Consider the following 24,138-nt stretch of genomic DNA (forward strand, 5'->3'; position numbering starts at 1 on the left):
AAAATGAAAATACTTAAATATTATTTTATTATAAATATATTAGTGAATGCCTTTTATTAGTTATAATGACTAGTTTTGTCTACGGAGCAATCATTAGGAGAAATAACCTGGCCGCCCTCCTATTAGTACACAGGAAACATGTCCTAATCACACAGCAGGACAAGTCACTTCAGAACACTGAGCTAAAGAGTTGTCTCAGCCTCCTCTCTACTTGTCAGGGATAATTATACAATCTTTAGCTGAATCTCTGTAGGAATGGAGTTCATGAGGAGACATGAAGTACAGAGAGGATGGACAGGACAAACTGTGGTAATGTGAGGCGGTGGTAATGGAGACTGCATACAAGTGCTGCTGCTCATTACCACATCACCACCATCTTTTCTGTACATCATGTCTCATCATGAACTCAATTCCTACACAGATTCAGCTGAAGATCTTATTAGCTGTATTCAGGATCATAATCCCTGACAAGCAGAGCAGAGAGGAGGATGAGGCAGCTCTTTACCTCAGTGTTGTGAAGTAACTTGTCCTCCTGTGTGATTAGTTCAGGTTTTATGTGTACTAATAGGATGGCGGCCATTTTATTTCTCCTAATGATTACTCCCTAGACAAAACGAGCCGTTATAACTAATGAAAGGTATTTGAGAATAATTCCTGGAGAACCCCTTTAAACAAGTAACAAATAAGAAATGATGAAAATATAAGTGAATGTTTTGGCATATCTATTTATAGGGCAGCTCTTATTCACTTGAATGGAAGCTGAGATGCAAGAACCCAGCATGGCCACTACACTTTGAATAGAGTTGTGCTTTGGGCTCAATTCAAAGTGCTAGTCTTAGCACCAGCACCCTCAAGTAACAGCTGATCATGGGGGAGTGAGGTCTCGGATGCCTTCTGATCGAATATTGATGACCTCTCCTGAGGATAAGTCCTCAATGTCAAGAGCCTGAAAACATCCTTTAAGGGTTTTGGTAGAATTCAATATAGCTGTCACCCTGAAATATACCGTAAGTTAATGTGAAAGTAAGGTGGTCTTTTTCTGCCATCAATCTTCTATGTTTCTATGCTGTGTGAACAGGTAATATTTGAAAGAATCTCTACTGTGGGCCCCCAAAATAAATTTTACTGGTGGGCCCTAGGGATTCCAGTCCAACACTGCCGATGAGTTAAATAGATTATATGAAATGGCCACATTGTATATTTGTGTTTGAGATACAGAAATTAGAACGTGGACCCCATATTAATGTTAACAATCTCTGTACAGTCTTACGGAATATATTGGAGCTACAGTATATAAGCAACTGGAATTAAATAATAAATATACAGTATAAAAGGTGTGTTTTTCAGACTATAAGGGTACTCCTGGTGATAAGATGCAAGCTCTGCTCACACCATCATTTTCCTGTACAATAAGGGGTACTAATAAAATATCTGAAACCCATGGGTGTAACTATAGCCATAGCAGCCATGGCACTTGCTATGGGTCTAGAGGTTTGGTGGTCCCTATCAGGTGCAAGAACATTATACCTTTTTGTGGTTTTCTGATGTATTGTGCTATTATACACATCTTTAATTATTGCTACTTATAATGCTGTTTGATCCCATCTTAATTTGCTATGGGGCCCTATGAATTATAGTTAAATGGGTATTCCGGTTAGATTAAGTTATCTCCTTTCTACAGGATACTATTAAATCGGTGGGGGTCCTACTGCCAGGACCCCCACCAATTATGAGGACGGGGGCCCCGTACCCCCTGCAGCCACCCTGAAACGACTGCCACTTCCAGTCACACATTGGATGTTGCCACTCCATTCATTTCTATGAGAGTTCCAGAGATAGTCAAGTACAGCGCTCGGCTATCTCCGGAATTCCCGTAGAAATGAATAAAGTGGCCACGCTCATGTCCCACCGGCTACTCTATCCACTTTAGGGGGGCTGCAGTGGCTATAGGGCCCCAGAAAGGTGGTAGGACTCCCACTGATCTAATAGTTATCCCCTATCCTGTGGATAGGGATAACTAATTCAACCAGAATACCCCTTTAAGCCCCTGTCGAACCCTGACAGATCCCATTATGAGAAGTATATGGATTATTTGAAAATGTATTGGTCATAATTGTCATGGCTCTGTTACTACCAATGCTCAAGCCTTGTGGGGAGTTTTTTTAAAATTTTTATTATTATTACTGTAAGGCCTCTTTCACATGAGGCATATGGATTGTGTCAGGGTCTGTTCAGGGAAAAATTAATGGTTTTGCACGCAAGTTCAAACAGTGTATGTTTTTTCCATCCGGATACATTACAATATGATTCAAAAAGTAAAGCTCTTCACAAGCAGCCTAGTACTCAAGAATGTTTGTGAAAGGTGGATCTCACATTACAGTGACTTTGTCACCAGTTTTATGGTATGCTATCTGAGGGCTGCATAAACTGGTGACAGTCCCTTAGCAAAAGACGGGTCACTTACTTGAATTGACTCAGTCATTAGCCAAAGTCTGCACTGAACAGCTCCAGCGCAAGCCAAGTGCAGGAGCTGTCCACTACACAGCGCATGCTGGGGAGTCCTTATATTCATGAGCTCTTGGCTCCCTCCCTCCGATGACTGCAATAGGAAAGAAATGTTAATGAGCGGCAGTAGGATAGGGAGCGCCAGGAGGTCATTAACCCTTTCATGACCTGGCCTAAAAAAGGCCTAAATGACCTGGCATTTTTTTGTGATTTTGTGCACGTGGTGGTTTAGTGACCCTAACTTTTTTATTTGTTTGACTACCAAAATAATTTTTGCAATGTTTTTACTTGACACTTGAGACTTTTTATTAGCATGTCTTATTTAAAGATTTTTTTCCCTTTTTAAGGTTTAATTTTGGGGGAAAACCACTAACCGCAGATCTGATCAGGGTCTCCTTAGACTCTGCAACTCTGCTCCTGCCCCGAAAAACCCGGCGATTTACGTGACCGCCAGAACTAATAGAGGAAGTGGCTGAGACGCTTCCTGCTCTTCCTCCCTGCACTACTCCACGATATCCTGTCGGCACAGGAGAAGGCAGAATCGGTAATAAACTGCTCCTGTCTTCTCCTGAGGGTCCCCGCTGCGTCTGACAGCCAGGACCCGACCTGCTCCTGCTAGATTGCAGGAGCTTTAATCCCAGAGCTGTACAGCCCTGGGATTAAAGGGCTACCTGACCATTTACATACGTGCTATCTTCACGGGGTATGTGCAGATAGGACGTATATAGTCAGTGAGCAGTCGGGAAGGGGTTAATATGAAGACTCCCTGTCAAAAGCTCTGTTTTGAGGGGACTGCAATACTCAACTTGCATTGGAGCTTTTCAATACAGATTTTAGCAAAATAGCGGACCCAGTGTTTTACTAAGGGTCTCTATCACCTGTTGTGCTGCCCTCAGACTGGTGACAGATTCATGGCGGATGTAATGCTACAATTTAACAGTTGTGAGGTTTTCTATTGTGCTATAAATGATCTAACATATACTGTATGTATTCATTCTTTTATCTGAATGGACATTTAGGTGCTGCACTTTGATAGTGTTCAAGACATTCATTCAAACTTTCAAACCCTGAACGCTCAGATTAATAAGAAATCTAGTTCCCATTCCCTGAATCTGGCTAACCGGTTATATGGAGAACAGACTTTCAACTTTCGTCCTGTAAGTCAAACAGTTTAATATTACATTATTTATTACGTAGATTATATTTGTAAGACCTCTTGCACACGACTGTGTCCATTTTGTGGTCCAGAAATTGCGTATCTGTAAACTATGGATACTCTGTGTTGTATCTGCACTTTTTTTGCTCACCCTCTGACTTCATATTCTTCATATTCAGCGAACATATTCTTTTTGCAGAACAGACATACGGATGCGAAAAGCACACGGATGATCCGTGTGCTTTCTGCATCTGTATGTCCATTCTACAAAAAGATAGACCATGTTCTATACTTGCCCACAAAATGTGGACTATGGACCTATTGATGTCAATGGATCCTCAAAAATGCAGATACAACAATTTGCGGACAGCAAAATACGTACGATTGTGTGCATTAGGCCTAATTCTAACAAAGAGGAGCATTTCTATATTTTCTTCACAGGGCTCAGATAAAAAGATAGTAAATACAAAATGTTTCAATCTGTTACATCCATTTACGGACGTGATATTTCTGAAGACTGGTGATGGAGTAGTCTTTCTGCTGCACACCACCTGTTGTATGAACTTGTCACCTTGGCCCATTCAGCTGATAGATGGAGCACATCGCCCTCACTGGCTCCTCAGGGCTGTGCTGAGTCACATCATGGACACTTGAGCTACAGCTGTTGTGATTCAATGGAGAAGCGGGTGCAAACATTTCTCAGAGTTGCAGGTTACACTTTTCTTTTATGCTCCTCGTTTTTAGGCCTTACATACATTACACTCTGTTGAGGCCATATTTACTTAAAGTGAACATTACCGTTCATGGGCACTGTGATATTATCTTCGCACTAGTAAGAACAGCACTAGTGAATGTCAGAAACATGGTTTTACTTGTTAAGTTTCATGTCTTTGTATCTTGTAACATTTTCTTTCTATACCACCACAGAAAAATTACAACTCTAGTATAACTTGACAACCTGTTGCTATCACCTGTCCCCCTCTACATCCTTACAGTGACCCCAGCGAGCTATACAAGAACTTTAATTCATGTTATCACCCATCTTACCAATGAAAATCAGATATGCGTCTTCTGACACATTTAGGGGAGGTAGGGCAGTACATCTAATCTTCTTCTGCACCTACTCAAGATATCTATTGACTCTGCAAATCAAATGTGTACTGGCATTTGTTCCAAATGTGTACTGGAACTTTTTGATCTATTTTTATTAAGCTCTGGTATATATGTGTAGATATGTGCTTGTAGACATAGGCATGGGTAAGCTCCTGAACCTTCATTTTTAATAGGTTTTGTACATCTTGTGCGCAGTCTGGGCAAGACATTTAGCCAGAAAGCGTTTTTTATAAGCGTTTCTTATAAAACATTACGTTTTAATGCAAAATTGCGTGAAGGTGCCTATGGTTGAAAAGTGCTAGGTGGCATATGCACAATATGGCAGATGTTTACTTTCAGAATATATCTGGCTTTGGGGATATAACATTTTTGTTTCATTTTACTATTCAGGTTTTAATTTGTGTTTGTCAAAAGTGTGACACTTGCGCTGGCAATGAAAGGGTTAGATTCCCAATCCCTTATATATTTGAGTACAGTACATGATATACGGTAGAATACAATTAACTGAGTTTATGTAAGGTAACTCGTACACACATGCACTTGAATAGCCACTTGAATAGCATCAATAGATCAGTTCTCTCTATGAATACGTAACGCAACTATAAGGTGGCGTACCATCATATTCTCTGTTTGCCTTATTACTGGGCTTCACTACTGCAAACAATGAGAAATCTAAAAGGTATTTCATATGTTCCACAATTGTATGCATACATACAGTGGATATAAAAAGTCTACACACCGCTGTTAAAATGTCAGGTTTCTGTAACGTAAAAATGGGACAAAGATAAATCATTTCAGAACTTTTTCCACTTTTAATATGACCTATAAACTGTACAACTCAAATGAAAAACAAACTGAAATCATTTAGGTAGAGGGAAGAAAAAATATAAAAATAAAATAATATGGTTGCATAAGTGTGCACACCCTTAAACTAATACTTTGTTGAAGCACCTTTTGATTTATTACAGCACTCAGTCTTTTTGGGTATGAGTCTATCAGCATGGCACATTTTGACTTGGCAAGATTTGCCCACTCTTCTTTGCAAAAACACTCCAAATCTGTCAGATTGCGAGGGCATCTCCTGTGCACAGCCCTCTTCAGATCACCCCATAGATTTTCAATCGGATTCAGGTCTGGGCCATTCCAAAACTTTAATCTTCTTTGGTGAAGCCATTCCTTTGTTGATTTGGATGTATGCTTTGGGTCGTTGTCATGCTGAAAGATGAAGTTTCTCTTCATGTTCAGCTTTGTAGCAGAAGCCTGAAGGTTTTGTGCCAATATTGACTGGTATTTGGAACTGTTCATAATTCCTCTAGCTTAACTAAGGCCCCAGTTCCAGGTGAAGAAAAACAGCCCCAAAGCATGATGCTGCCACCACCATGCTTCACTGTGGGTATGGTGTTCTTTTGGTGATGTGCAGAGTTGTTTTTGCGCCAAACATATCTTTTGGAATTATGGCCAAAAAGTTCAACCTTGGTTTTATCAGACCATAACACCTTTTCCCACATGCTTTTGGGAGACTTCAGATGTGTTTTTTGCAAAATGTAGCCTGGCTTGAATGTTTTTCTTTGTAAGAAAAGGCTTTCGTCTTGCCACTCTACCCCATAGCCCAGACATATAAAGAATACGGGAGATTGTTGTCACATGTATCACACAGTCAGTACTTGCCAGATATTCCTGCAGCTCCTTTAATGTTGCTGTAGGCCTCTTGGTAGCCTCCCAGACCAGTTTTCTTCTCATCTTTTCATCAATTTTGGAGGGATGTCCAGTTCTTGGTAATGTTACTGTTGTGCCATATTTTCTCCATTTGATGATGACTGTCTTCACTGTGTTCCATGGTATATCTAATGCCTTGCCATGGTATATCTAATGCTTTGGAAGCTCTCTGTGGACCATGGCTTTTGCTGTGGGATGCGACTAAGAAAACAACACTAAACAAAAATGTAACAATAGGTTTCCTATTTGCAATAAATTATTACTGCTGAATTACAGCAATTAAAAGTCTGTCACCTAATTTTCACTTATTAAGGCTACTTTCACACTTGCGTTCGGGGTTCCGCTTGTGAGCTCTGTTTGAAGGCTCTCACAAGCGGCCCCAAACGGATCCGTACAGCCCCAATGCATTCTGAGTGGATGCGGATCCGCTCAGAATGCATCAGTTTGGCTCCGTTTGGCCTCTGCTCCGCTCAGCAGGCGGACACCCGAACGCAGCTTGCAGCGTTTTTGTGTCCGCCTGGCCGTGCGGAGCCAAACGGATCCGTCCAGACTTACAATGCAAGTCAATGGGGACGGATCCGTTTGACGTTGACACAATATGGTGCAATTTCAAACGGATCCGTCCCCCATTGACTTTCAATGTAAAGTCAGGAGTCCCCTATTAATATACCATCAGATCAGAGTTTTCTCCAATCCGATGGTATATTTTAACTTGAAGCGTCCCCATCACCATGGGAACGCCTCTATGTTTAGAATATACCATCGGATTTGAGTTAGATCGTGAAACTCAGATCCGACAGTATATTCTAACACAGAGGCGCTCCCATAGTGATGGGGACGCTTCAAGTTAGAATATACTGAGAACTGTGTACATGACTGCCCCCTGCTGCCTGGAAGGTGCTGCCAGGCAGCAGGGGGCAGACCCCCCCCCCCTGTATTTAACTCATTGGTGGCCAGTGCGGCCCCCCCCCCTCCCTCCCTCCCCAGTATTAAATGTGACCAGTGCGGCCCCCCTCCCTCTATATTTATTGGTGGCCAGTGCGGACCCCCCTCCCTCCCCAGTATTAAATGTGACCAGTGCGGCCCCCCTCCCTCTATATTCATTGGTGGCCAGTGCGGCCCCCTTTCCCTCCCTCCCCAGTATTAATTGTGACCAGTGCGGCCCCCCTCCCTCTATATTCATTGGTGGCCAGTGCGGATTCACAGTATTAAATGTGACCAGTGCGGCGCATTGCCTATAGCACAGACCTGTCACTTACCAGTAGGAGGAGCGCCCGGCCGATCACAGATATCGCAGCTCGCAGGTAAGTATAATGCTTCTATTTATTGCTAAGTAACCATGGCAGCCAAGACTGCAATAGCGTCTTGGCTGCCATGGTAACCGATCGGAGCCCCAGCGATTAAACTGGGACTCCGATCGGAACTCTCTGCTGCCACCAATGATGGGGGGGGGGGGTGATTTTAATTAGGGGGGGGGAAGAGGGGAGCCCGCACTGGTCACATTTAATACTGGGAATCCGCACTGGCCACCAATGAATATAGAGGGAGGGGGGCCGCACTGGTCACAATTAATACTGGGGAGGGAGGGAAAGGGGGCCGCACTGGCCACCAATGAATATAGAGGGAGGGGGGCCGCACTGGTCACATTTAATACTGGGGAGGGAGGGGGGTCCGCACTGGCCACCAATAAATATACAGGGAGGGGGGCCGCACTGGTCACAATTAATACTGGGGAGGGAGGGAGGGGGGGGGCCGCACTGGCCACCAATGAATATAGAGGGAGGGGGGCCGCACTGGTCACATTTAATACTGGGGAGGGAGGGAGGGGGGGCCGCACTGGCCACCAATAAATATAGAGGGAGGGGGGCCGCACTGGTCACATTTAATACTGGGGAGGGAGGGGGGGCCGCACTGGCCACCAATGAATATAGAGGGAGGGGGGCCGCACTGGTCACATTTAATACAGGGGAGGGAGGGGGTCTGCCCCCTCCTGCCTGGCAACACCTGATCTCTTACAGGCGGCTATGATTCGCACAATAATTGTGCGGATCACAGCCCCCTGTAAGAGATCGGGTGCTGCCAGGCAGCAGGGGGCAGTCATGTACACAGTTCTTTTAGTATATTCTAACTTGAAGCGTCCCCATCACCATGGGAACGCCTCTGTGTTAGAATGTACTGTCGGATCTGAGTTTTCACGAAGTGAAAAATCAGATCTGTAAAAACCAGTTATGCAGACGGATCCGTTCTGAACGGATGCAAGCGTTTGCATTATAGGAGCGGATCCATCTGTGCAGACACCAGACGGATCCGCTCCAAACGCAAGTGTGAAAGTAGCCTAAAGGGGTTGTCTGGGCTTTATAATATTGATGACCTATCCTCAGGATAGGTCATCAATATCAGATCTGCAGGGGTCCAACACCTGGCACTCCCCCAGTCAGCTGTATGAAGAGACTGTCCGTGCAGTGCGCATGTGCCGTCTCCTTTCTCTCTTCCTGTTACCGCTGCTGCTGTCTATGGCAAAGACCATAGACCGCAGCAGCGGACAGGAAGAAAGAAAGGCAACAGCACTGCGTGCGCCGTCTCCTCATACAGCTGATTGGCGGGGGTGCTGGGTGTCGGACCCCTGCAGATCTGATATTGATGACCTATCCTGAGGATAGAAACAAAAAACAAAATGGCTGCACACCGTGCAAGAAAATTTAGACTAGAACCTTCAGAATCACAGGTGCATATCCATGAAGCAAACATAATACAAAAAACAAAATGGCTGCACACCATTATATATACAAACAATAGAGCTAAGAAATGGGGGTCATTCTAGATAAAAGTGGTACAATACCGAATATAAATAAGTAATGGAAGCTCTTAACGCACATACATGTCGGGCCCATCTACCAGGCGTCAAGGTGGCTTCCGCAGATGGGTCCCTAAGGCTGCGTTCACACGGGCGAGATTTCCGCGCGGGTGCAATGCGGTAGGTGAACGCATTGCACCCGCACTGAATCTGGACCCATTCATTTCTATGGGGCTGTTCAGATGAGCGATGATTTTCACGCATCACTTATGCGTTGCATGAAAATCGCAGCATGCTCTATATTCTGTGTTTTTCACGCAACGCAGGCCCCATAGAAGTGAATGGGGTTGCGTGAAAATCGCAAGCATCCGCAAACAAGTGCGGATGCGGTGCGATTTTCACGCATGGTTGCTAGGTGACAGTCTATAAACTGTATTACTTTCCCTTATAACATGGTTATAAGGGAAAATAATAGCATTCTGAATACAGAATGCATAGTACAATAGGGCTGGAGGGGTTAAAAAAATAAACTCATTAACTCACCTTCTCCTCTTGATCTCGAAGTTCCCGGTCTCTTCTTTACTTGAGTTGTGGGCTAAAGGACCTTTGAGTTGAGTTTACTGATGAGTTGTGGGCTAAAAGACCTTTGGTGACGTCAGATCACATGCTCCAATCACATGGTACATCACCACTATTTATAGCTATTTATAGCTCCTCTTGTTCTTCCAGCAGACCTACCATGTCCTGCTTTACTGTGCATGCGCACTAGCAGACACAGCAGTGTTTTTTATGGCTAAGCATCAGACAGTATGAATTAAGTTGCAGGGGGGCTAAAGGATTTTAGAGCGGAGAGGGGAGGAACTATGAACGTTTAGGAAAGGAGGGCTTGGGCACTTTGAGCCGAATTTACATAACAAATAAAGATCATTTCATGCTGCAAGCAGCTCACACAAATGCTAATAAAGGTAGAACACTGCCAGAAGCTTAAAGGTAACCTGTCAACATGAAAATGCAGAGCAATCTGCAGGTAATATGTTATAGAGCAGGAGGAGCTGAGCATATATGTAGTTTTATGATAAAAGATTCAGTAAAACTTGTAATTTATTCTTTAAAATTCCTGCTCATTCTGGGCTTTGAAGTCAAGGAGGCGGTCCTATCTGTGATTGACAGCTGTCTATGTATGTACAGTCAGAGGAAAGGCTGTCCGTCCCTGATTGGTATTGGTATACTGTATACATTTATATATGTATTATAAATGATGTTCATGCATTGCCATTACATTGATCTAACATTGGAGTATATTAAATCAGGCAGTAGTCATAGTTAGAATCAGGACCGCCTCCCTGACTTCAAAGCCCAGAATGAGCAGGAATTTAAATTCCTTATAGTTATACTGAATCTTTTCCCATAAAACTATATACCAATCTGCTCAGCTCCTCCCGCTCTATAAAATGGTGCCTGCAGCTCAAATACCATGTTCAACATAAAAGGTTCCCTTTAATAAGTGAAAATGAGGTGACAGACTTCCTGTAAAATAATATTCTACATATTAATGGGGACCACAAATAAATATACTGTATATTTGTACAGTAATATATATTTAAAAACCCAGCTGTAACAAAGCCCCTGAAACTAAAAGCCACATCTCCAAACTATATTCTCATACTTATATAGTGCTGCCACAGCATTCATAGGCAAGGGGTAGCTATAGGGGAAGCAGCTGCTTTGGGGCTCAAAACTCACAAGGGGCCCCTACAGGAGTAGGACTAAAAGATTTTATTGTTAGGGCCCCCTCAACAGTATTTTTCCATGACATTAAATACAGTGACACTGTAGGAAAAGGACAGAGCGGCTGCCGGGACTCATCTGAGAGAGCGATCTTGACTAGCCACAGAAGTGGGGGTTAAATGTGAATTGGGGGTTGTGCTTTCAAATATTTGCTGTGGGGCTCAGTCAGTTCTAGTTACGCCATTGTTCATAGGAATAGCATTACACAGCGCTCACAGAAATAGTGCCATAAGGATAATGACCCAGAAATAGTGGCAAAAATAACGTTAAATGTTATGTTTTTGGCAGGAATTCTTATCATCTATCCAGAGTTTATACCAAGCTAAATTGGGCACAGTTGACTTTATATCTGCCTATGAAGCTGCTAGAAATGAAATCAATAAATGGGTTTCAGAACAGACAAAAGGTCAGTATGTTACATATTTTATTTCGTATCTAATGTCAGGTTAATATTTTCAGGTTGGGAAGCATTCGTACATCAAACCTTGAAAATGAAATACCTATTGACCACTTTACCCAGCATGCCTTTCTAGTACTGGGCAGGGTCCTCGTTACCCTCAAAACATGGCATGAATGCAACACTGTGCTAGAACATTGTTAAAACAAACCTGTCATATTGAAATGGGACCCGTTACCAGTGACCTCCCTAGCAAACTGTTTGCATAGGCATATAGTTGTCGTTCACCTGATTAAAAAGCTAATTTTCTTTGGTTGATCTGAGGATCCGTTCTCAAGTTATAATACTTTTTCCTAATGTGCAAATTAGGCGTTTGGTGCAATGAGGACGTCACCATTGCTCTCACTGCACTCCTATCTGTGGCCAGCCCCTCCCTGGCTGCTTTGATTGACAGGGCCAGGCAGTGGCAAAGCAGTTTGGGAGGAGTGGATATTTTAGTAGGGCATGGCATAGTTACTTAATATTGTCATGTTCAGTGTGTTGCAGTAAAACATTCCCCATATCAGTAAAGCTAGGGCAATTGTCACAAGGCAGGATGAACAATACCTGTAAAGAGGGTTTCCGGGATTTCATATTGAGGACCTATCCTAAATGAATGGGATCAGTACTGCAGCAACTAGACACAGCCAGTACACAGTGTACACAGTGCTAATTAATTGGAGTCTATGAGAGAAGCAATCTAATAATTGCTTGTAATAGTTCTCTAGGGGAACTATAAAAAAAAGTGCAAAAAAAAAGTTTTTAAAAGTATAATAAAATATAAAAATTAAAATCATCTCCCCCTTTCCCAAAAATAAAAATACATAAACCAGCCAAAAAAATAAACATCATGGGTATCGCCCATACTATAAAATCTAAAAATATATCCTTATCCTTATCCTCAGCATTAAAACTATAACTATAAATATGTGGTATTGTTGTATTCATACTGACCTAGAGAATGAAAGTAATAGGTCAGTTTTACTGCATAAAAATACACTGTAAAAACAAAACATATAAAGTTGTGGCAGAATTATTTTTATAATTCCACCCCATATGGATTTCCACTACATTGTGTGCAACGGTAAATAGTGCCAATAGAAAGTACAACTTATCCCGCAAAAAAACGTCCCAGCTATGTGAATGGAAAAATAAAAAAGTTATGGCTTTGGGAAGGCTAGGAGCAAAAAAAGACAATGAAAAAATGGAAAATGTCCTGTCATTAAAGGGTTAAGCCTTCATATTTCAGGCTCTTTAGAACATAGACATATAGGCCTGGTCTTCTTTGAAAGCTGTTGATCTCAGCATTAAAACAAAATCAGCATTATCGCCTCTACATTGGGAGATATAGCTTTTAAAAATCTGGTCAGGAATGACAGTAGCTGACAGTGAAAGCAGGTGATTCTGGTTTTGTTTTAAAGCTTAGAGATACATGTCGTAGTTTTATTCCGGCCGTCTATCGGCATGTTTGCCGTGCTGCCGCCGGAACTCCGGCCCGCCCCCATTATAGACAATGATGCCAGAGCGGACCTTCTGCGGCACGTGTGCACTAGCGGCAGCACGGATCCGGCAGGCAGTTCACCTGCCAGAACAGCCTGCCAGAGAAGGCTGCCGCTAGTGTGAAAGTAGCCTTATTTATGCCACACAGAAAACACTGTAAAAATAAATCCCACAATTGTTAACATTGATTGCTGTTTGTTTTATCTTCCCGATAAAAATAAAATGATAAAAGTTAATTAATACACTGTATGTACCCCAAAATGGTTAGAAAACAACAATTATTTTTGGCCCTGATAATGTAGTTTACAGAAAGACACTCCATATGTGGTCTTAAACAGCTGTACGGGAACACGGCAGGGCGCAGAAGGAAAGGAATGCCATACGGTTTTTGGAAGGCAGGTTTTGCTTGACTGGTTTTTTTTACACCATGTCCCGTTTGAAGCCCCCCTGATGCACCCCTAGAGTAGAAACTTCATAAAAGTGACCCCATCTAAGAAACTACACCCCTCGAGGTATTCAAAAATGATTTTACAAACGTCGTTAACCCTTTAGGTGTTCCACAAGAATTAATGGAAAATAGAGATACAATTTCAAAATTTCACTTTTTTGGCAGATTTTCCATTTTAATAATTTTTTTTCCAGTTACAGAGCAAGGGTTAACAGCCAAACCAAACTCAATATTTATGGCCCTGATTCTGTAGTTTACAGAAACACCCCATATGTGGTCGTAAACAGCTGTACGGGCACACGGCAGGGCGCAGAAGGAAAGGAATGTCATACGGTTTTTGGAAGGCAGGTTTTGCTGGACTGTTTTTTTTTATACCATGTGCCATTTGAAGCCCCCCTGATGCACCCCTAGAGTAGAAACTCCCAAAAAGTGACCCCATTTTAGAAACTACGGGATAGGGTGGCAGTATTGCTGGTACTAGTTTAGGGTACATATGAATTTTGGTTGCTCTATATTACATTTTTTGTGAGGCAATGTAACAAGAAATAGCTGTTTTGGCACCGTTTTTATTTTTTGTTATTTATAACATTCGTCTGACAGGTTAGATCATGTGATATTTTTATATACCAGGTTGTCACGGACGCTGCGATACCTAATATGTATACTTTTTTTTTAATGTAAGTTTTACACAATGATTTCATTTTTGAAGCAAAAAAATCATGTTTTAGTGTTTCCATAGTCTGAGAGCCATAATTTTTTCACTTTTTGGGTGATTACCTTGGGTAGGGTATGATTTTTGTCGGATGAGATGACGGTTTTATTGGCACTATTTTGGGGTGCGTGTGACTTTTTGATCGCTTGTTATTACACTTTTTGCGATGTGAGGTGACAAAAAATGGTTTATTTAGCACAGTTTTTATTTTTTATTTACAGTGTTCATCTGAGGGGTTAGGTCATGTGATATTTTCATAGAGACGGTTGATACGGACGTGGCGATACCTAATATGTACACTTTTCTTTTTATTTATGTAAGTTTTACACAATAGCAGCTTTTTTAAAACAAAAAAAAAATGATGTTTTAGTGTCTCCATATTTTGAGCCATAGTTTTTTTATTTTTTGGGCGATTGTCTCAGGTGGGGGCTAATTTTTTGCGGGATGAGGTGACGGTTAGAGTGGTACTATTTTGGTGTGCAACTGCCTTTTTGATCGCTTGCTGTTGTACTTTTTGTGATGTAAGTTGACAAAAAAATTGTTTATTTAGCACAGTTTTTATTTTTTACGGTGTTCATCTGAGGGGTTAGGTCATGTGATATGTTTATAGAGCCGGTCGATACGGACACGGCGATACCTAATATGTATACACTTTTTTTTTCCCCTATTCTTTACCAATTTTTTTAAACTTTATTTGGGGAAAATGACGTTTTTGTTTATTTTTACTTGAAACTTTTAATTTTTTGGGGGAAAACTTAATTTTTTCAACTTTTTTTTCACTTTATTTTTTGTCCCACTTTGGGACTTGAACTTTTGGGGGTCTAATCCCCTTTACAATGCATTCCAATACTTCTGTATTGGAATTCATTGGCTGTATGAGTAATACTGTGTGTATTACTCATACAGCTTCTGGCCTGTGAGATCCAGGGGGCTGGATCTCACAAGCACGTCACAGGAAGGCAGCGGCGATGCCTCAGGAATGCATTGCGCTGCCTTCCATACCATCGGGTCCCCCCTAGGTAGGCAAAAAGAAAAAGGCAGGCGTGCTCAAACCCTGTTGCACCAAGCACGGACCATGCTGGGAACCACAGCGTAACTTAAGTAAAGGAGAAAAAGAAGTCCAGCTCGATTAAAATGTTACCTTTATTTTTCAGTGCCGATTAAAAGCCAGTTACACTCCAGTCAACATGTTTCGGATCAAGGACAATAGCGATCCTTCCTCATGACATACACATACTGAGGAGGAGGTTGAATATATAGCGCCTCCACCTAGAAACAGGTGGACGCTCTAACTACAAGCTCCTCCTGAAATGAAATTGACAACACATGCTGAAAGGCATGGTGAATAAAAACAAAAGAACACACATGGCTTATGGATCAAAAAATCAATAATGTAGCATCAAATCGTGTTTCCGATTAAGTCCATTTGGTATGGTGGACCCCATTTTAACCGCCTCACGTCCGCCCATAGGATATAAACGTCCTATGGGTGGACGTCTATTTCTGACAGCACGTTTTAAAACGTCCTGTCAGAAATAGCAGCTGCACGCTAATCGTGCAGCTGCTGATCGGGTTGCCCGCTGTCAGTGACAGCAGGGCAACCCAGAGATAAGGCAGGGACAGTGCCCAGGTGTCCCTGCCTTCACGATCGCTGCAGACACAGCGCTCACCGAGCGCTGTGTCTGCAGAGCAGGAAGCGCTGTGCGCTTCCTGTTCCGGCCCGGCGGTCATGTGACCGCCGGGACCGGAGAGTGCAGGAGCTGTGTGAGGTCTCTCAGAGACCTCGATCAGCCCTGCACTGAGGCTGTACAGCGCTGGATTGCTGCTGTACAGCCTCTCTAGGGGTGCATTTGTCCTGTAACTGGGGCTACTATCTCAGCCCCAGTTACAGGAGAAATCAACTGTGAAAAAAAAAAAAAAAAGTGAAGTAAATGTCCCCCAGAGGTCTTGTATGACCTTATGGGGGACGAAAAGTGTAAAATAAAATAAAAATAAAATAAAGTGTTGAAAAAATAAAATAAAAAAAAGGTTCACATGTAAAAAAAAAAAAAAAAATCCCAAGTAAGGAATAAAAAATAAAAATAAAAATAGAAAAAATAAAATAAAATAGACATATTTAGTATTGCCGCGTCCGTAAAAACCAGCTCTATAAAAATATCACATGACCTAACCCCTCGGGTGAACACCGTAAAAAATAAATAAAAAAAACTGTCAAAACAAGCAATTTTTGTCACCTTGCATCACAAAAGGTGCAACACCAAGTGATCAAAAACGCGTATGTCCCACAAAATGGTACCAATAAAACCGTCACCTCATCCCGCAAAAAATGAGCCCCTACATAAGAAAATCTCTCAAAAAATAAAAAAACTATAGCTCTTAGAACATGGAGACACTAAAACATCATTTTTTTGGTTTCAAAAATGCTATTATTGTGTTAAAGTGAAACAAATAAAAAAAAGTATACATATTAGGTATTGCCGCGTCCGTAAAAACCAGCTCTATAAAAATATCACATGACCTAACCCCTCGGGTGAACACCGTAAAAAATAAATAAAAAAAACTGTGTCAAAACAAGCAATTTTTGTCACCTTGCATCACAAAAGGTGCAACACCAAGTGATCAAAAACGCGTATGTCCCACAAAATAGTACCAATAAAACCGTCACCTCATCCCGCAAAAAATGAGCCCCTACATAAGAAAATCTCTCAAAAAATAAAAAAACTATAGCTCTCAGAACATGGACACATTAAAACATAATTTTTTGGTTTCAAAAATGCTATTATTGTGTAAAACTTTAATAAATGAGAAAAAGTATACATATTAGGTATCGCCACGTCCGTAACAATCTGCTCTATAAAAATGTCACTTGACTGAACCCCTCAGGTGAACGCTGTAAAAATAAATAAATAGAAACTGTGCTAAAACAACCAATTTTTTGGTCACCTTGCCCCATAAAGTGTTATAATGAATGATCAAAAAATCATATGTACCCAAAAATAGTACTAATAAAACTGGCACCTTATCCCCTAGTTTCCAAAATGGGGTCACTTCTTGGGAGTTTCTACTGTAAGGGTGCATCAGGGGGCTTCAAATGGGACATGGCATCTAAAAACCATGTGGAGTTCCTTTCCTTCTGCGCCCTGCCGTGTGCCCATACAGCAGTTTACGACCACATGTGGGGTGTTTCTGTAAACCGCAGAATCTGGGTAATAAATATTGAGTTTTGTTTGGCTGTTAACCATCGATGTGTTAAATAAAAAAATTGATTAAAATGGAAAATCTGCCAAAAAAGTGAAATTTTAAAATTTGATCTCCATTTTCCTTTAATTCTTGTGGAACGCCTAAAGGGTTAACAAAGTTTGTAAAATCGGTTTTGAATACCTTGAGGGGTGTAGTTTCTACAATGGGGTCATTTATGGGGGTATCCACTATGTAGGCCCCACAAAGTGACTTCAGACCTGAACTGGTCCTTATAAAGTGGGTTTTGGCAATTTTCTTACAAATTTGAAGAATTGCTTCTAAACTTCTAAGCCTTCTAACGTCCTAAAAAAATAAAATGACATTTCCAAAATGATGCCAACATAAAGTAGACATATGGGAAATGTTAAATAATAACTATTTTATGAGGTATCACTTTCTGTTTTGAAAGCAGAGAAATTGAAATTTAGAAAATTGCGAATTTTTCAAATTTTGGGGTAAATTTGGGATTTTTTCATAAATAAAGGTGAAATATTTTGACTCAAATTTATGACTATCATGAAGTACAATGTGTCACGAGAAAACAATCTCTGAATGACTTGGATAAATAAAGGCGTTCCAAAGTTATTACCACATAAAGTGAGATATGTCAGTTTTGCAAAACTTGGCCTGGTCAGGAAGGGGGCAAAGGGCCCAGATGGGAAGTGGTTAAAGATTCAGAACGACTCACGGTTCAAAAGCTTCTTTTTATGATTACCACCCCTTGATGGTGGATTAACCCTCTCCAAGCCTTGCACAATTAAACCCTCTGTGTCACCGCCATGCACCACTGAAAAATGCAGGCTGACTGCAGATACATCTCTGGCATGTGAATAAGGGATGTCAGAGATGTGCCTGCGTAGTCTAACCTTGAGGCCATTAGTGGTGCAGCCAATGTACTGGAGGGAACAGAGGGTACATGAAATACAATATACCACATGAGTGGTGTTACAATTAATGTATTGTTTGATGGAAAAATTGATTGATGGCATAGGAAAAGACTTCCTTGCCAGGTCGCATATAGGAGCAACATGTGCAAATTTTATGTCCACATTTATAACTACCGAGAAACCGCAACCAAACTGGAGAGGCTTGTGCCCCCTCAGTGAATAAAGAGGGGCAGAGTCTATTACCCAGCGTGGGCGCTCTGCGGGCTGAGCACAAGATGCCACCTTTCAGGACAAGCAGTGACAAAAACAGGCAGACGAGAATGCCGTGTCTGATTTGTGTTTTCAGGGCGACGTGTGCGATTGTGGTGAGTAAATAATAATGTCTGTCTAGGTATGGACAGGGCCTGCTTCTGGGCGTGTTCCAGACCATGCTGGGAATATTGTCTGATGGAGAGGCGAGCGGCCGCAGAGCGCATCTCCATGCGGCATGTTGCGTCCTGAGTGCAGTTACGTCTAATGCGAATAAACTCACCCTTAGGAATATTTTTAGCAACATGAGGAGGATGGCAAGATGCCGCATGCAGAATTGTATTGCCCGCAGTTTCCTTGTGAAAGGTGCGGGTGTAAATTAAATTGGTGCACGCATCACCCTTTTAATCTGCACTGAAAAATAAAGGTAACATTTTAATCGAGCTGGACATCGGGTCCGCCCTACAGCCGCATGGGGACCCGATGGCACCGCCGCCCGTCGGATAAGGTAAAACCGCAGGTCTGAATTGACCTGCGGTTTGCGGCGATCGCCGATGCGGGGCGGGTTACATGACCCCCCCCCCGGCGTTGTGACAGGATGCCCGCTGAATGATTTCAGCGGACATCCTGTTGCGATTAACCCCCGCCACGCCGCAATGCCGTTTTAAAGTTAGGACGTACCGGTACGTCCTGGATCCTTAAGGACTCGGCAAACAAGGCGTACCGGTACTTCCTAAGTCCCTAAGGGGTTAAGGGATGTTAGTTATGTCACTTACAGGTTAACTTTAGTTACCAGAGTTGTGTGGATACTAGATTTACATTCAGACAAGTGACATTTTTCGGGAGGGTTTATGGGAACCTGTCATGTTGAATGTAGCAGGAGGAGCTGAGCAGATTGATATATACTGTAGTTTTATAGAAAAAGATCAGTAACACTTGTATTTTATTTATTTATATCTCTGCACATTCTGGGCTTTGACATCAAGGAGGCGGTCCTATCTGTGACTGACAGCCCTACCTCTATGACTGTGTGTACAGAGATAGCTGTCAGTCACTGATACTGTAGGACCGCCTCCTGGACTTCAAAGCCCAGAATGAGCAGGAGTTTAAATGAATGAAATACAAGTTTTACAGAATATTTCGCAATAAAACTATATATCAATCTGCTCAGCTCCTCCTGCTCTTAATCATTCTGCCCACAGATTAATTCACATTTTCATGGTGACAAGTTCCTTTTAAATAAGAGGTTTGGTACTCAACAGTTCCAGTACAAATTAAGGGGTCATTTACTATGCTGAAATACGCCTAAATTAGGTTAGTTGCACTGCTATCTGCGACTTCGCCCCGCTGACGCCATTCCATTGTGGGCATGGTGCAGGCGGGGAAGGACCGGTAGGTCCGTCTCATTCACCATTTTCTATGCCTGTTTTAGGCGTAGAAAAAGGTCTAAATGTAAGACCGCTCAGAAGCGGTCTTACATTTAGAACTGGTGCTGGATGCGCTGAAGTTATGGAGATGCCTGCGCCTCTTCATAACTTGGGCTGATCCACTGCCAGTTTAGGGCTTTATTAAAACCGGCATCTAATATAAATTAATAAATGTGTCCTAAGTCTATACATGAGCATCCACAGTATCAAATATGACACAAATCATAGCAAAGAAACATGTAATAGCATTATAAAAAACAATGGTTCTACATTCTCGATGGTGCAGTCAATTTGGGAACATATTTTTAGCAGGATGGTTTGATATTGTGGATATTGATCATCAAACCCTCTCATATAATTAATTAATAAAACATTTAGTAAGAGTAGCAAGCTAAGATCTTGAAAATGCTGATAAATTTAAACACAAATTTGAATAACATAAACTGAAATAAGAAATAATTATTTAAATAATAATTTTTCATTTTGCTAGAAATGTGTTTTATTTATAAGAGTGGACAAACCCTTTTCTGGGAATATTAACTATCAAGGGAAGGTCCCTAGCCTGCATCAACTCAACATAGGTCACTACTGCCTGCGGTATAGGAGGTAATGAGATCCGCACACCCTATTAGGTAAAGGGTGCCCACGGAGGACGAGGGATCGTCACGTAGTAAATGAAGAAATCCGTGGCACACCAAAGTGGATTCGATGCAATTTAATAATTAGTTGATGTTCTACATCATTTCATATTTCATATATTCATATATATAATCAATACATCCGGATAGGAGCAAATTACAGTTGTATAGCGTGTCCCAACGTTTCGGCCATATGTCTGGCCTTTGTCAAGGGATCTGTAGTTATTAGCTGTGGAGACCTCGACCGGATGTCTCCACAGCTAATAACTACAGATCCCTTGACAAAGGCCAGACATATGGCCGAAACGTTGGGACACGCTATACAACTGTAATTTGCTCCTATCCGGATGTATTGATTATATATATGAATATATGGAATATGAAATGATGTAGAACATCAACTAATTATTAAATTGCATCGAATCCACTTTGGTGTGCCACGGATTTCTTCATTTACTACTGCCTGCGGTGACACATGTGCCCATGACCATACCCTGGTCTGAAGAAAACAAGCTGTGGACTTGAAGATGGGGGAACGAGAGCCAGAGTGCAGGACTGCAGCGTTGGGGAGCAGGTAAGTATGAATCTTTCAGGTGGCATGCTGATAGTTAATATTCCCAGAAAACACCTTTTGAGGCCTCTTTCACACGGTCAGTATTTGGTCAGTAATTTTGCATCGGTACCACACAGAAGAAGCACAAATATTTATATTGCACCTTTTCTCTGTAGGTTCCACTCCTGTTTGGCTTACAAATACTGACCGTGTGAAACAGGCCTAGGTCATGATATTATAGGATAGCTTTCTGTTAACTACCCAATTTACTGTGTTTTATAGGAAAAATTCCAGAAGTACTATCTCAGGGATCCGTAGATGGAACAACCAAATTAGTGGTAGTGAATGCCATATATTTTAAAGGTGACTGGGCTGAGAAATTTAACCCTGAGCATACAACGGAAGCACCATTTAGATTAAATAAGGTAACATTTTAAATGAATTCTATGAATTCTTTTTTGCATATAAATTGTTAAAATGTCAACAAAAAAATAAGTAAAGAAAATGTATTCTATTGATAAGTTAAAAGGGTTGTCTCACTTCAGCAGTCACTTCATTGTCCATATTGCTTCGTTTGCTGGCTGGATCCGTTTTTCCATCGCATTATACTCTGCTCGTTTCCACCAGAGAGGCCAACGCTTTTTCCTAAAGTGTGCAAGCATGACCACCGCTGATGGACTGCAGGGTGGCTGTAACCATGGAAACGAGCAATGTATAATGTGATGGAAAAATGAATCCAGCCAGCAAACGAAGCAATATGGACAATCACAATACATTATAAGTGGCTTGTATTAACTTTATCTACATGATAAATGCCATTTGCTAAAGTGAGACAACCCCTTTAACTAGTGAGAAGTGAGACAACCCCTTTAACTATTTTGTTCCAAAAAATGCACAACTTTTCTTTGGGTATATATTTTTATTTTAGTTTTTACACATCCTCAAGATGCTGCACAATCCTGCAAGTACAACTATGTAGTCATTTTCTGTATGTGTAGAACTAAAAAAAAAAAGTTTGAACAGTAGAAGTGTATAGATCATCCACCTAGGAGGGTATTACTGGTTTGTTCAAAGCGATCCCAATAATGGCCCTGTGAAAATGAAAAGCCAATCAGATGAATGGAAGTGATTTTCAGTTATAGAAATTTCTGCAACAAAATCTGCAGCATGTGAAGGCACCCTTAGGCCACTTTCACGTGGTCAATGTTTGGTGAGTATTTTGTGCCCTTATTTGTAGACCTAAACCAGGGCTGGGTCAAAACACAGAAAAGACACCCAGCTTTCTATTATACTTTCGCTCTACAGGATTCCTCCTGGTTTTGGCCTACAAATACTGACCATGTGAGAGTGGCCTTAGGGCTGTGGAGCATCTTTTCATGTACAGATACTGTATCTGAAAATTTTCTGAAAAATGATCTGATGTGAATACAAATTTGTCTGTAAATCACAATGACTGTAGCATGTAAGTAGAGTCTGTTAGGGACCTATTACACCTAGAGATTCTGCAGGCGATTCTCAGGAGGAAAGCATTCCTTCCCGGCAATCGCCTGCTCGTTAGCAGAGGAGACCGCTGCTATTACATGCAGCGATCTCCTCCTCAGTATGGGGACAAGTTATCACTAATGTCATCACTTGTCTCCATACAGAATCAATGTTTGCCAGCAGCGGAGTGCTGATTACACGGCACGATCTGCAGCCGGCAAATGATTATTTTTAAACAATATGTAAGACTCCATTTATTCGATGAACCAGTGTTTGCTCGTTCAGTGGGTAATTGGCGGGAGTATTACACTGCCAGATCATAGCTAATGAGCGTTCATACAAACGCTGCAGGTGTAATAGGGCCTTAAGATATCTATAAGACATAAGCAGATAAAGTCTATGCAGCTCTCCCACACTCTGGAAGATGCCTGGAAAATAGATTAATCATAGATTAAGACTCGGTAAAGAGTTGAAACACATCAGATTGGTGTTTGTCCATGACGCCTGAACTTGGATTTTATTTCATACAATAAATTTGGATTTGCTAATGGAAGTACATTGGATGAGGTTCTATCCTAAAACAATACATGTGTAAAAGGCTAACTCAGGCCAAATTTATAATCTATAGGGTCCTTTTACAAGGGCAGGTAATGAGTTGCGACTTACTATATAGCATTTAGATCAGATAATTGGCTGAAAAAACAGCTGTCTGAATGATTGGATAGTTCATATGGCTGTTTATTTACATTATTGCTGGTAGACGTCTGCCGGCCTTTTACATGGGCCAATGACAGCAAGGAATGTTCTTTTCTGTCAGTAATCAGTCCTTGAAGAGGGACGTTATGGGCAATGCTCCATCAAAGGTATGGAAACCTAACAGGGCAAATCTAGCATAGTAAATAAGACAAGATAAAACGGTTACTCTGCTTACCATATAATGTAAACCACTTTATTCTTCACTTACTCCAAGGAGGGAGAGGGACACAGACCAACAACCAGACTACAGGGGAGAGGGGCAGAAACAGTTAAAGGGTTGTTCTATACCAACAGCTTATGCACAGGATAGGGGATAAATGTCTGATCACTGGTGGTCCGATCACTGGGGCCCATGTTCTTTGTTTGAATTAGGCATCAGACACGCATGTGTGTCCACAACTCCATTCTGTTCTATGGGACTGCCAGAGATAGACGCATACAAGCACTTGGCTATCTCTGGAAGCTCCACAGGGCTGAATGGAGTGGCGAACACACATGCTTGTCTGACACTTCATTCAAATGGGGAACGCAGACTCCAATTCTAGTGGTCGGTGGGGGTCCCATCAGTTGGACTACTGCCGATTAGACAGTTATGTCTTATGCTGTGGACAGAAGATACATTGTTGACATGGTACAACCCATTTAAAGGGGCAACACACAACTATGTATTCCAATGCAAGTAATGATACAGGGAGTGATACAGCTAGTGGGCTCCAGCTCCAGGTACAATAAACAGCA

General features: G+C 41.7%; 1 protein-coding gene across 1 annotated transcript in view; it reads left to right on the plus strand.

Annotated features, from left to right (window-relative positions):
• The window catches only part of LOC121001944 (leukocyte elastase inhibitor-like), a 38,825-nt gene that overhangs the window by 8,292 nt on the left and 6,395 nt on the right, over window positions 1-24,138 (plus strand). The window contains exons 3-5 of the mRNA XM_040433218.1: window positions 3,525-3,662; window positions 11,361-11,478; window positions 21,445-21,587. Of these exons, the coding sequence (XP_040289152.1) occupies window positions 3,525-3,662; window positions 11,361-11,478; window positions 21,445-21,587 (399 nt within the window). The remainder of the gene's footprint in view (window positions 1-3,524; window positions 3,663-11,360; window positions 11,479-21,444; window positions 21,588-24,138) is intronic.

The sequence above is a fragment of the Bufo bufo genome, chromosome 5 (genome assembly GCF_905171765.1).
Source record: "Bufo bufo chromosome 5, aBufBuf1.1, whole genome shotgun sequence".
NCBI classification, from domain to species: domain Eukaryota; kingdom Metazoa; phylum Chordata; class Amphibia; order Anura; family Bufonidae; genus Bufo; species Bufo bufo.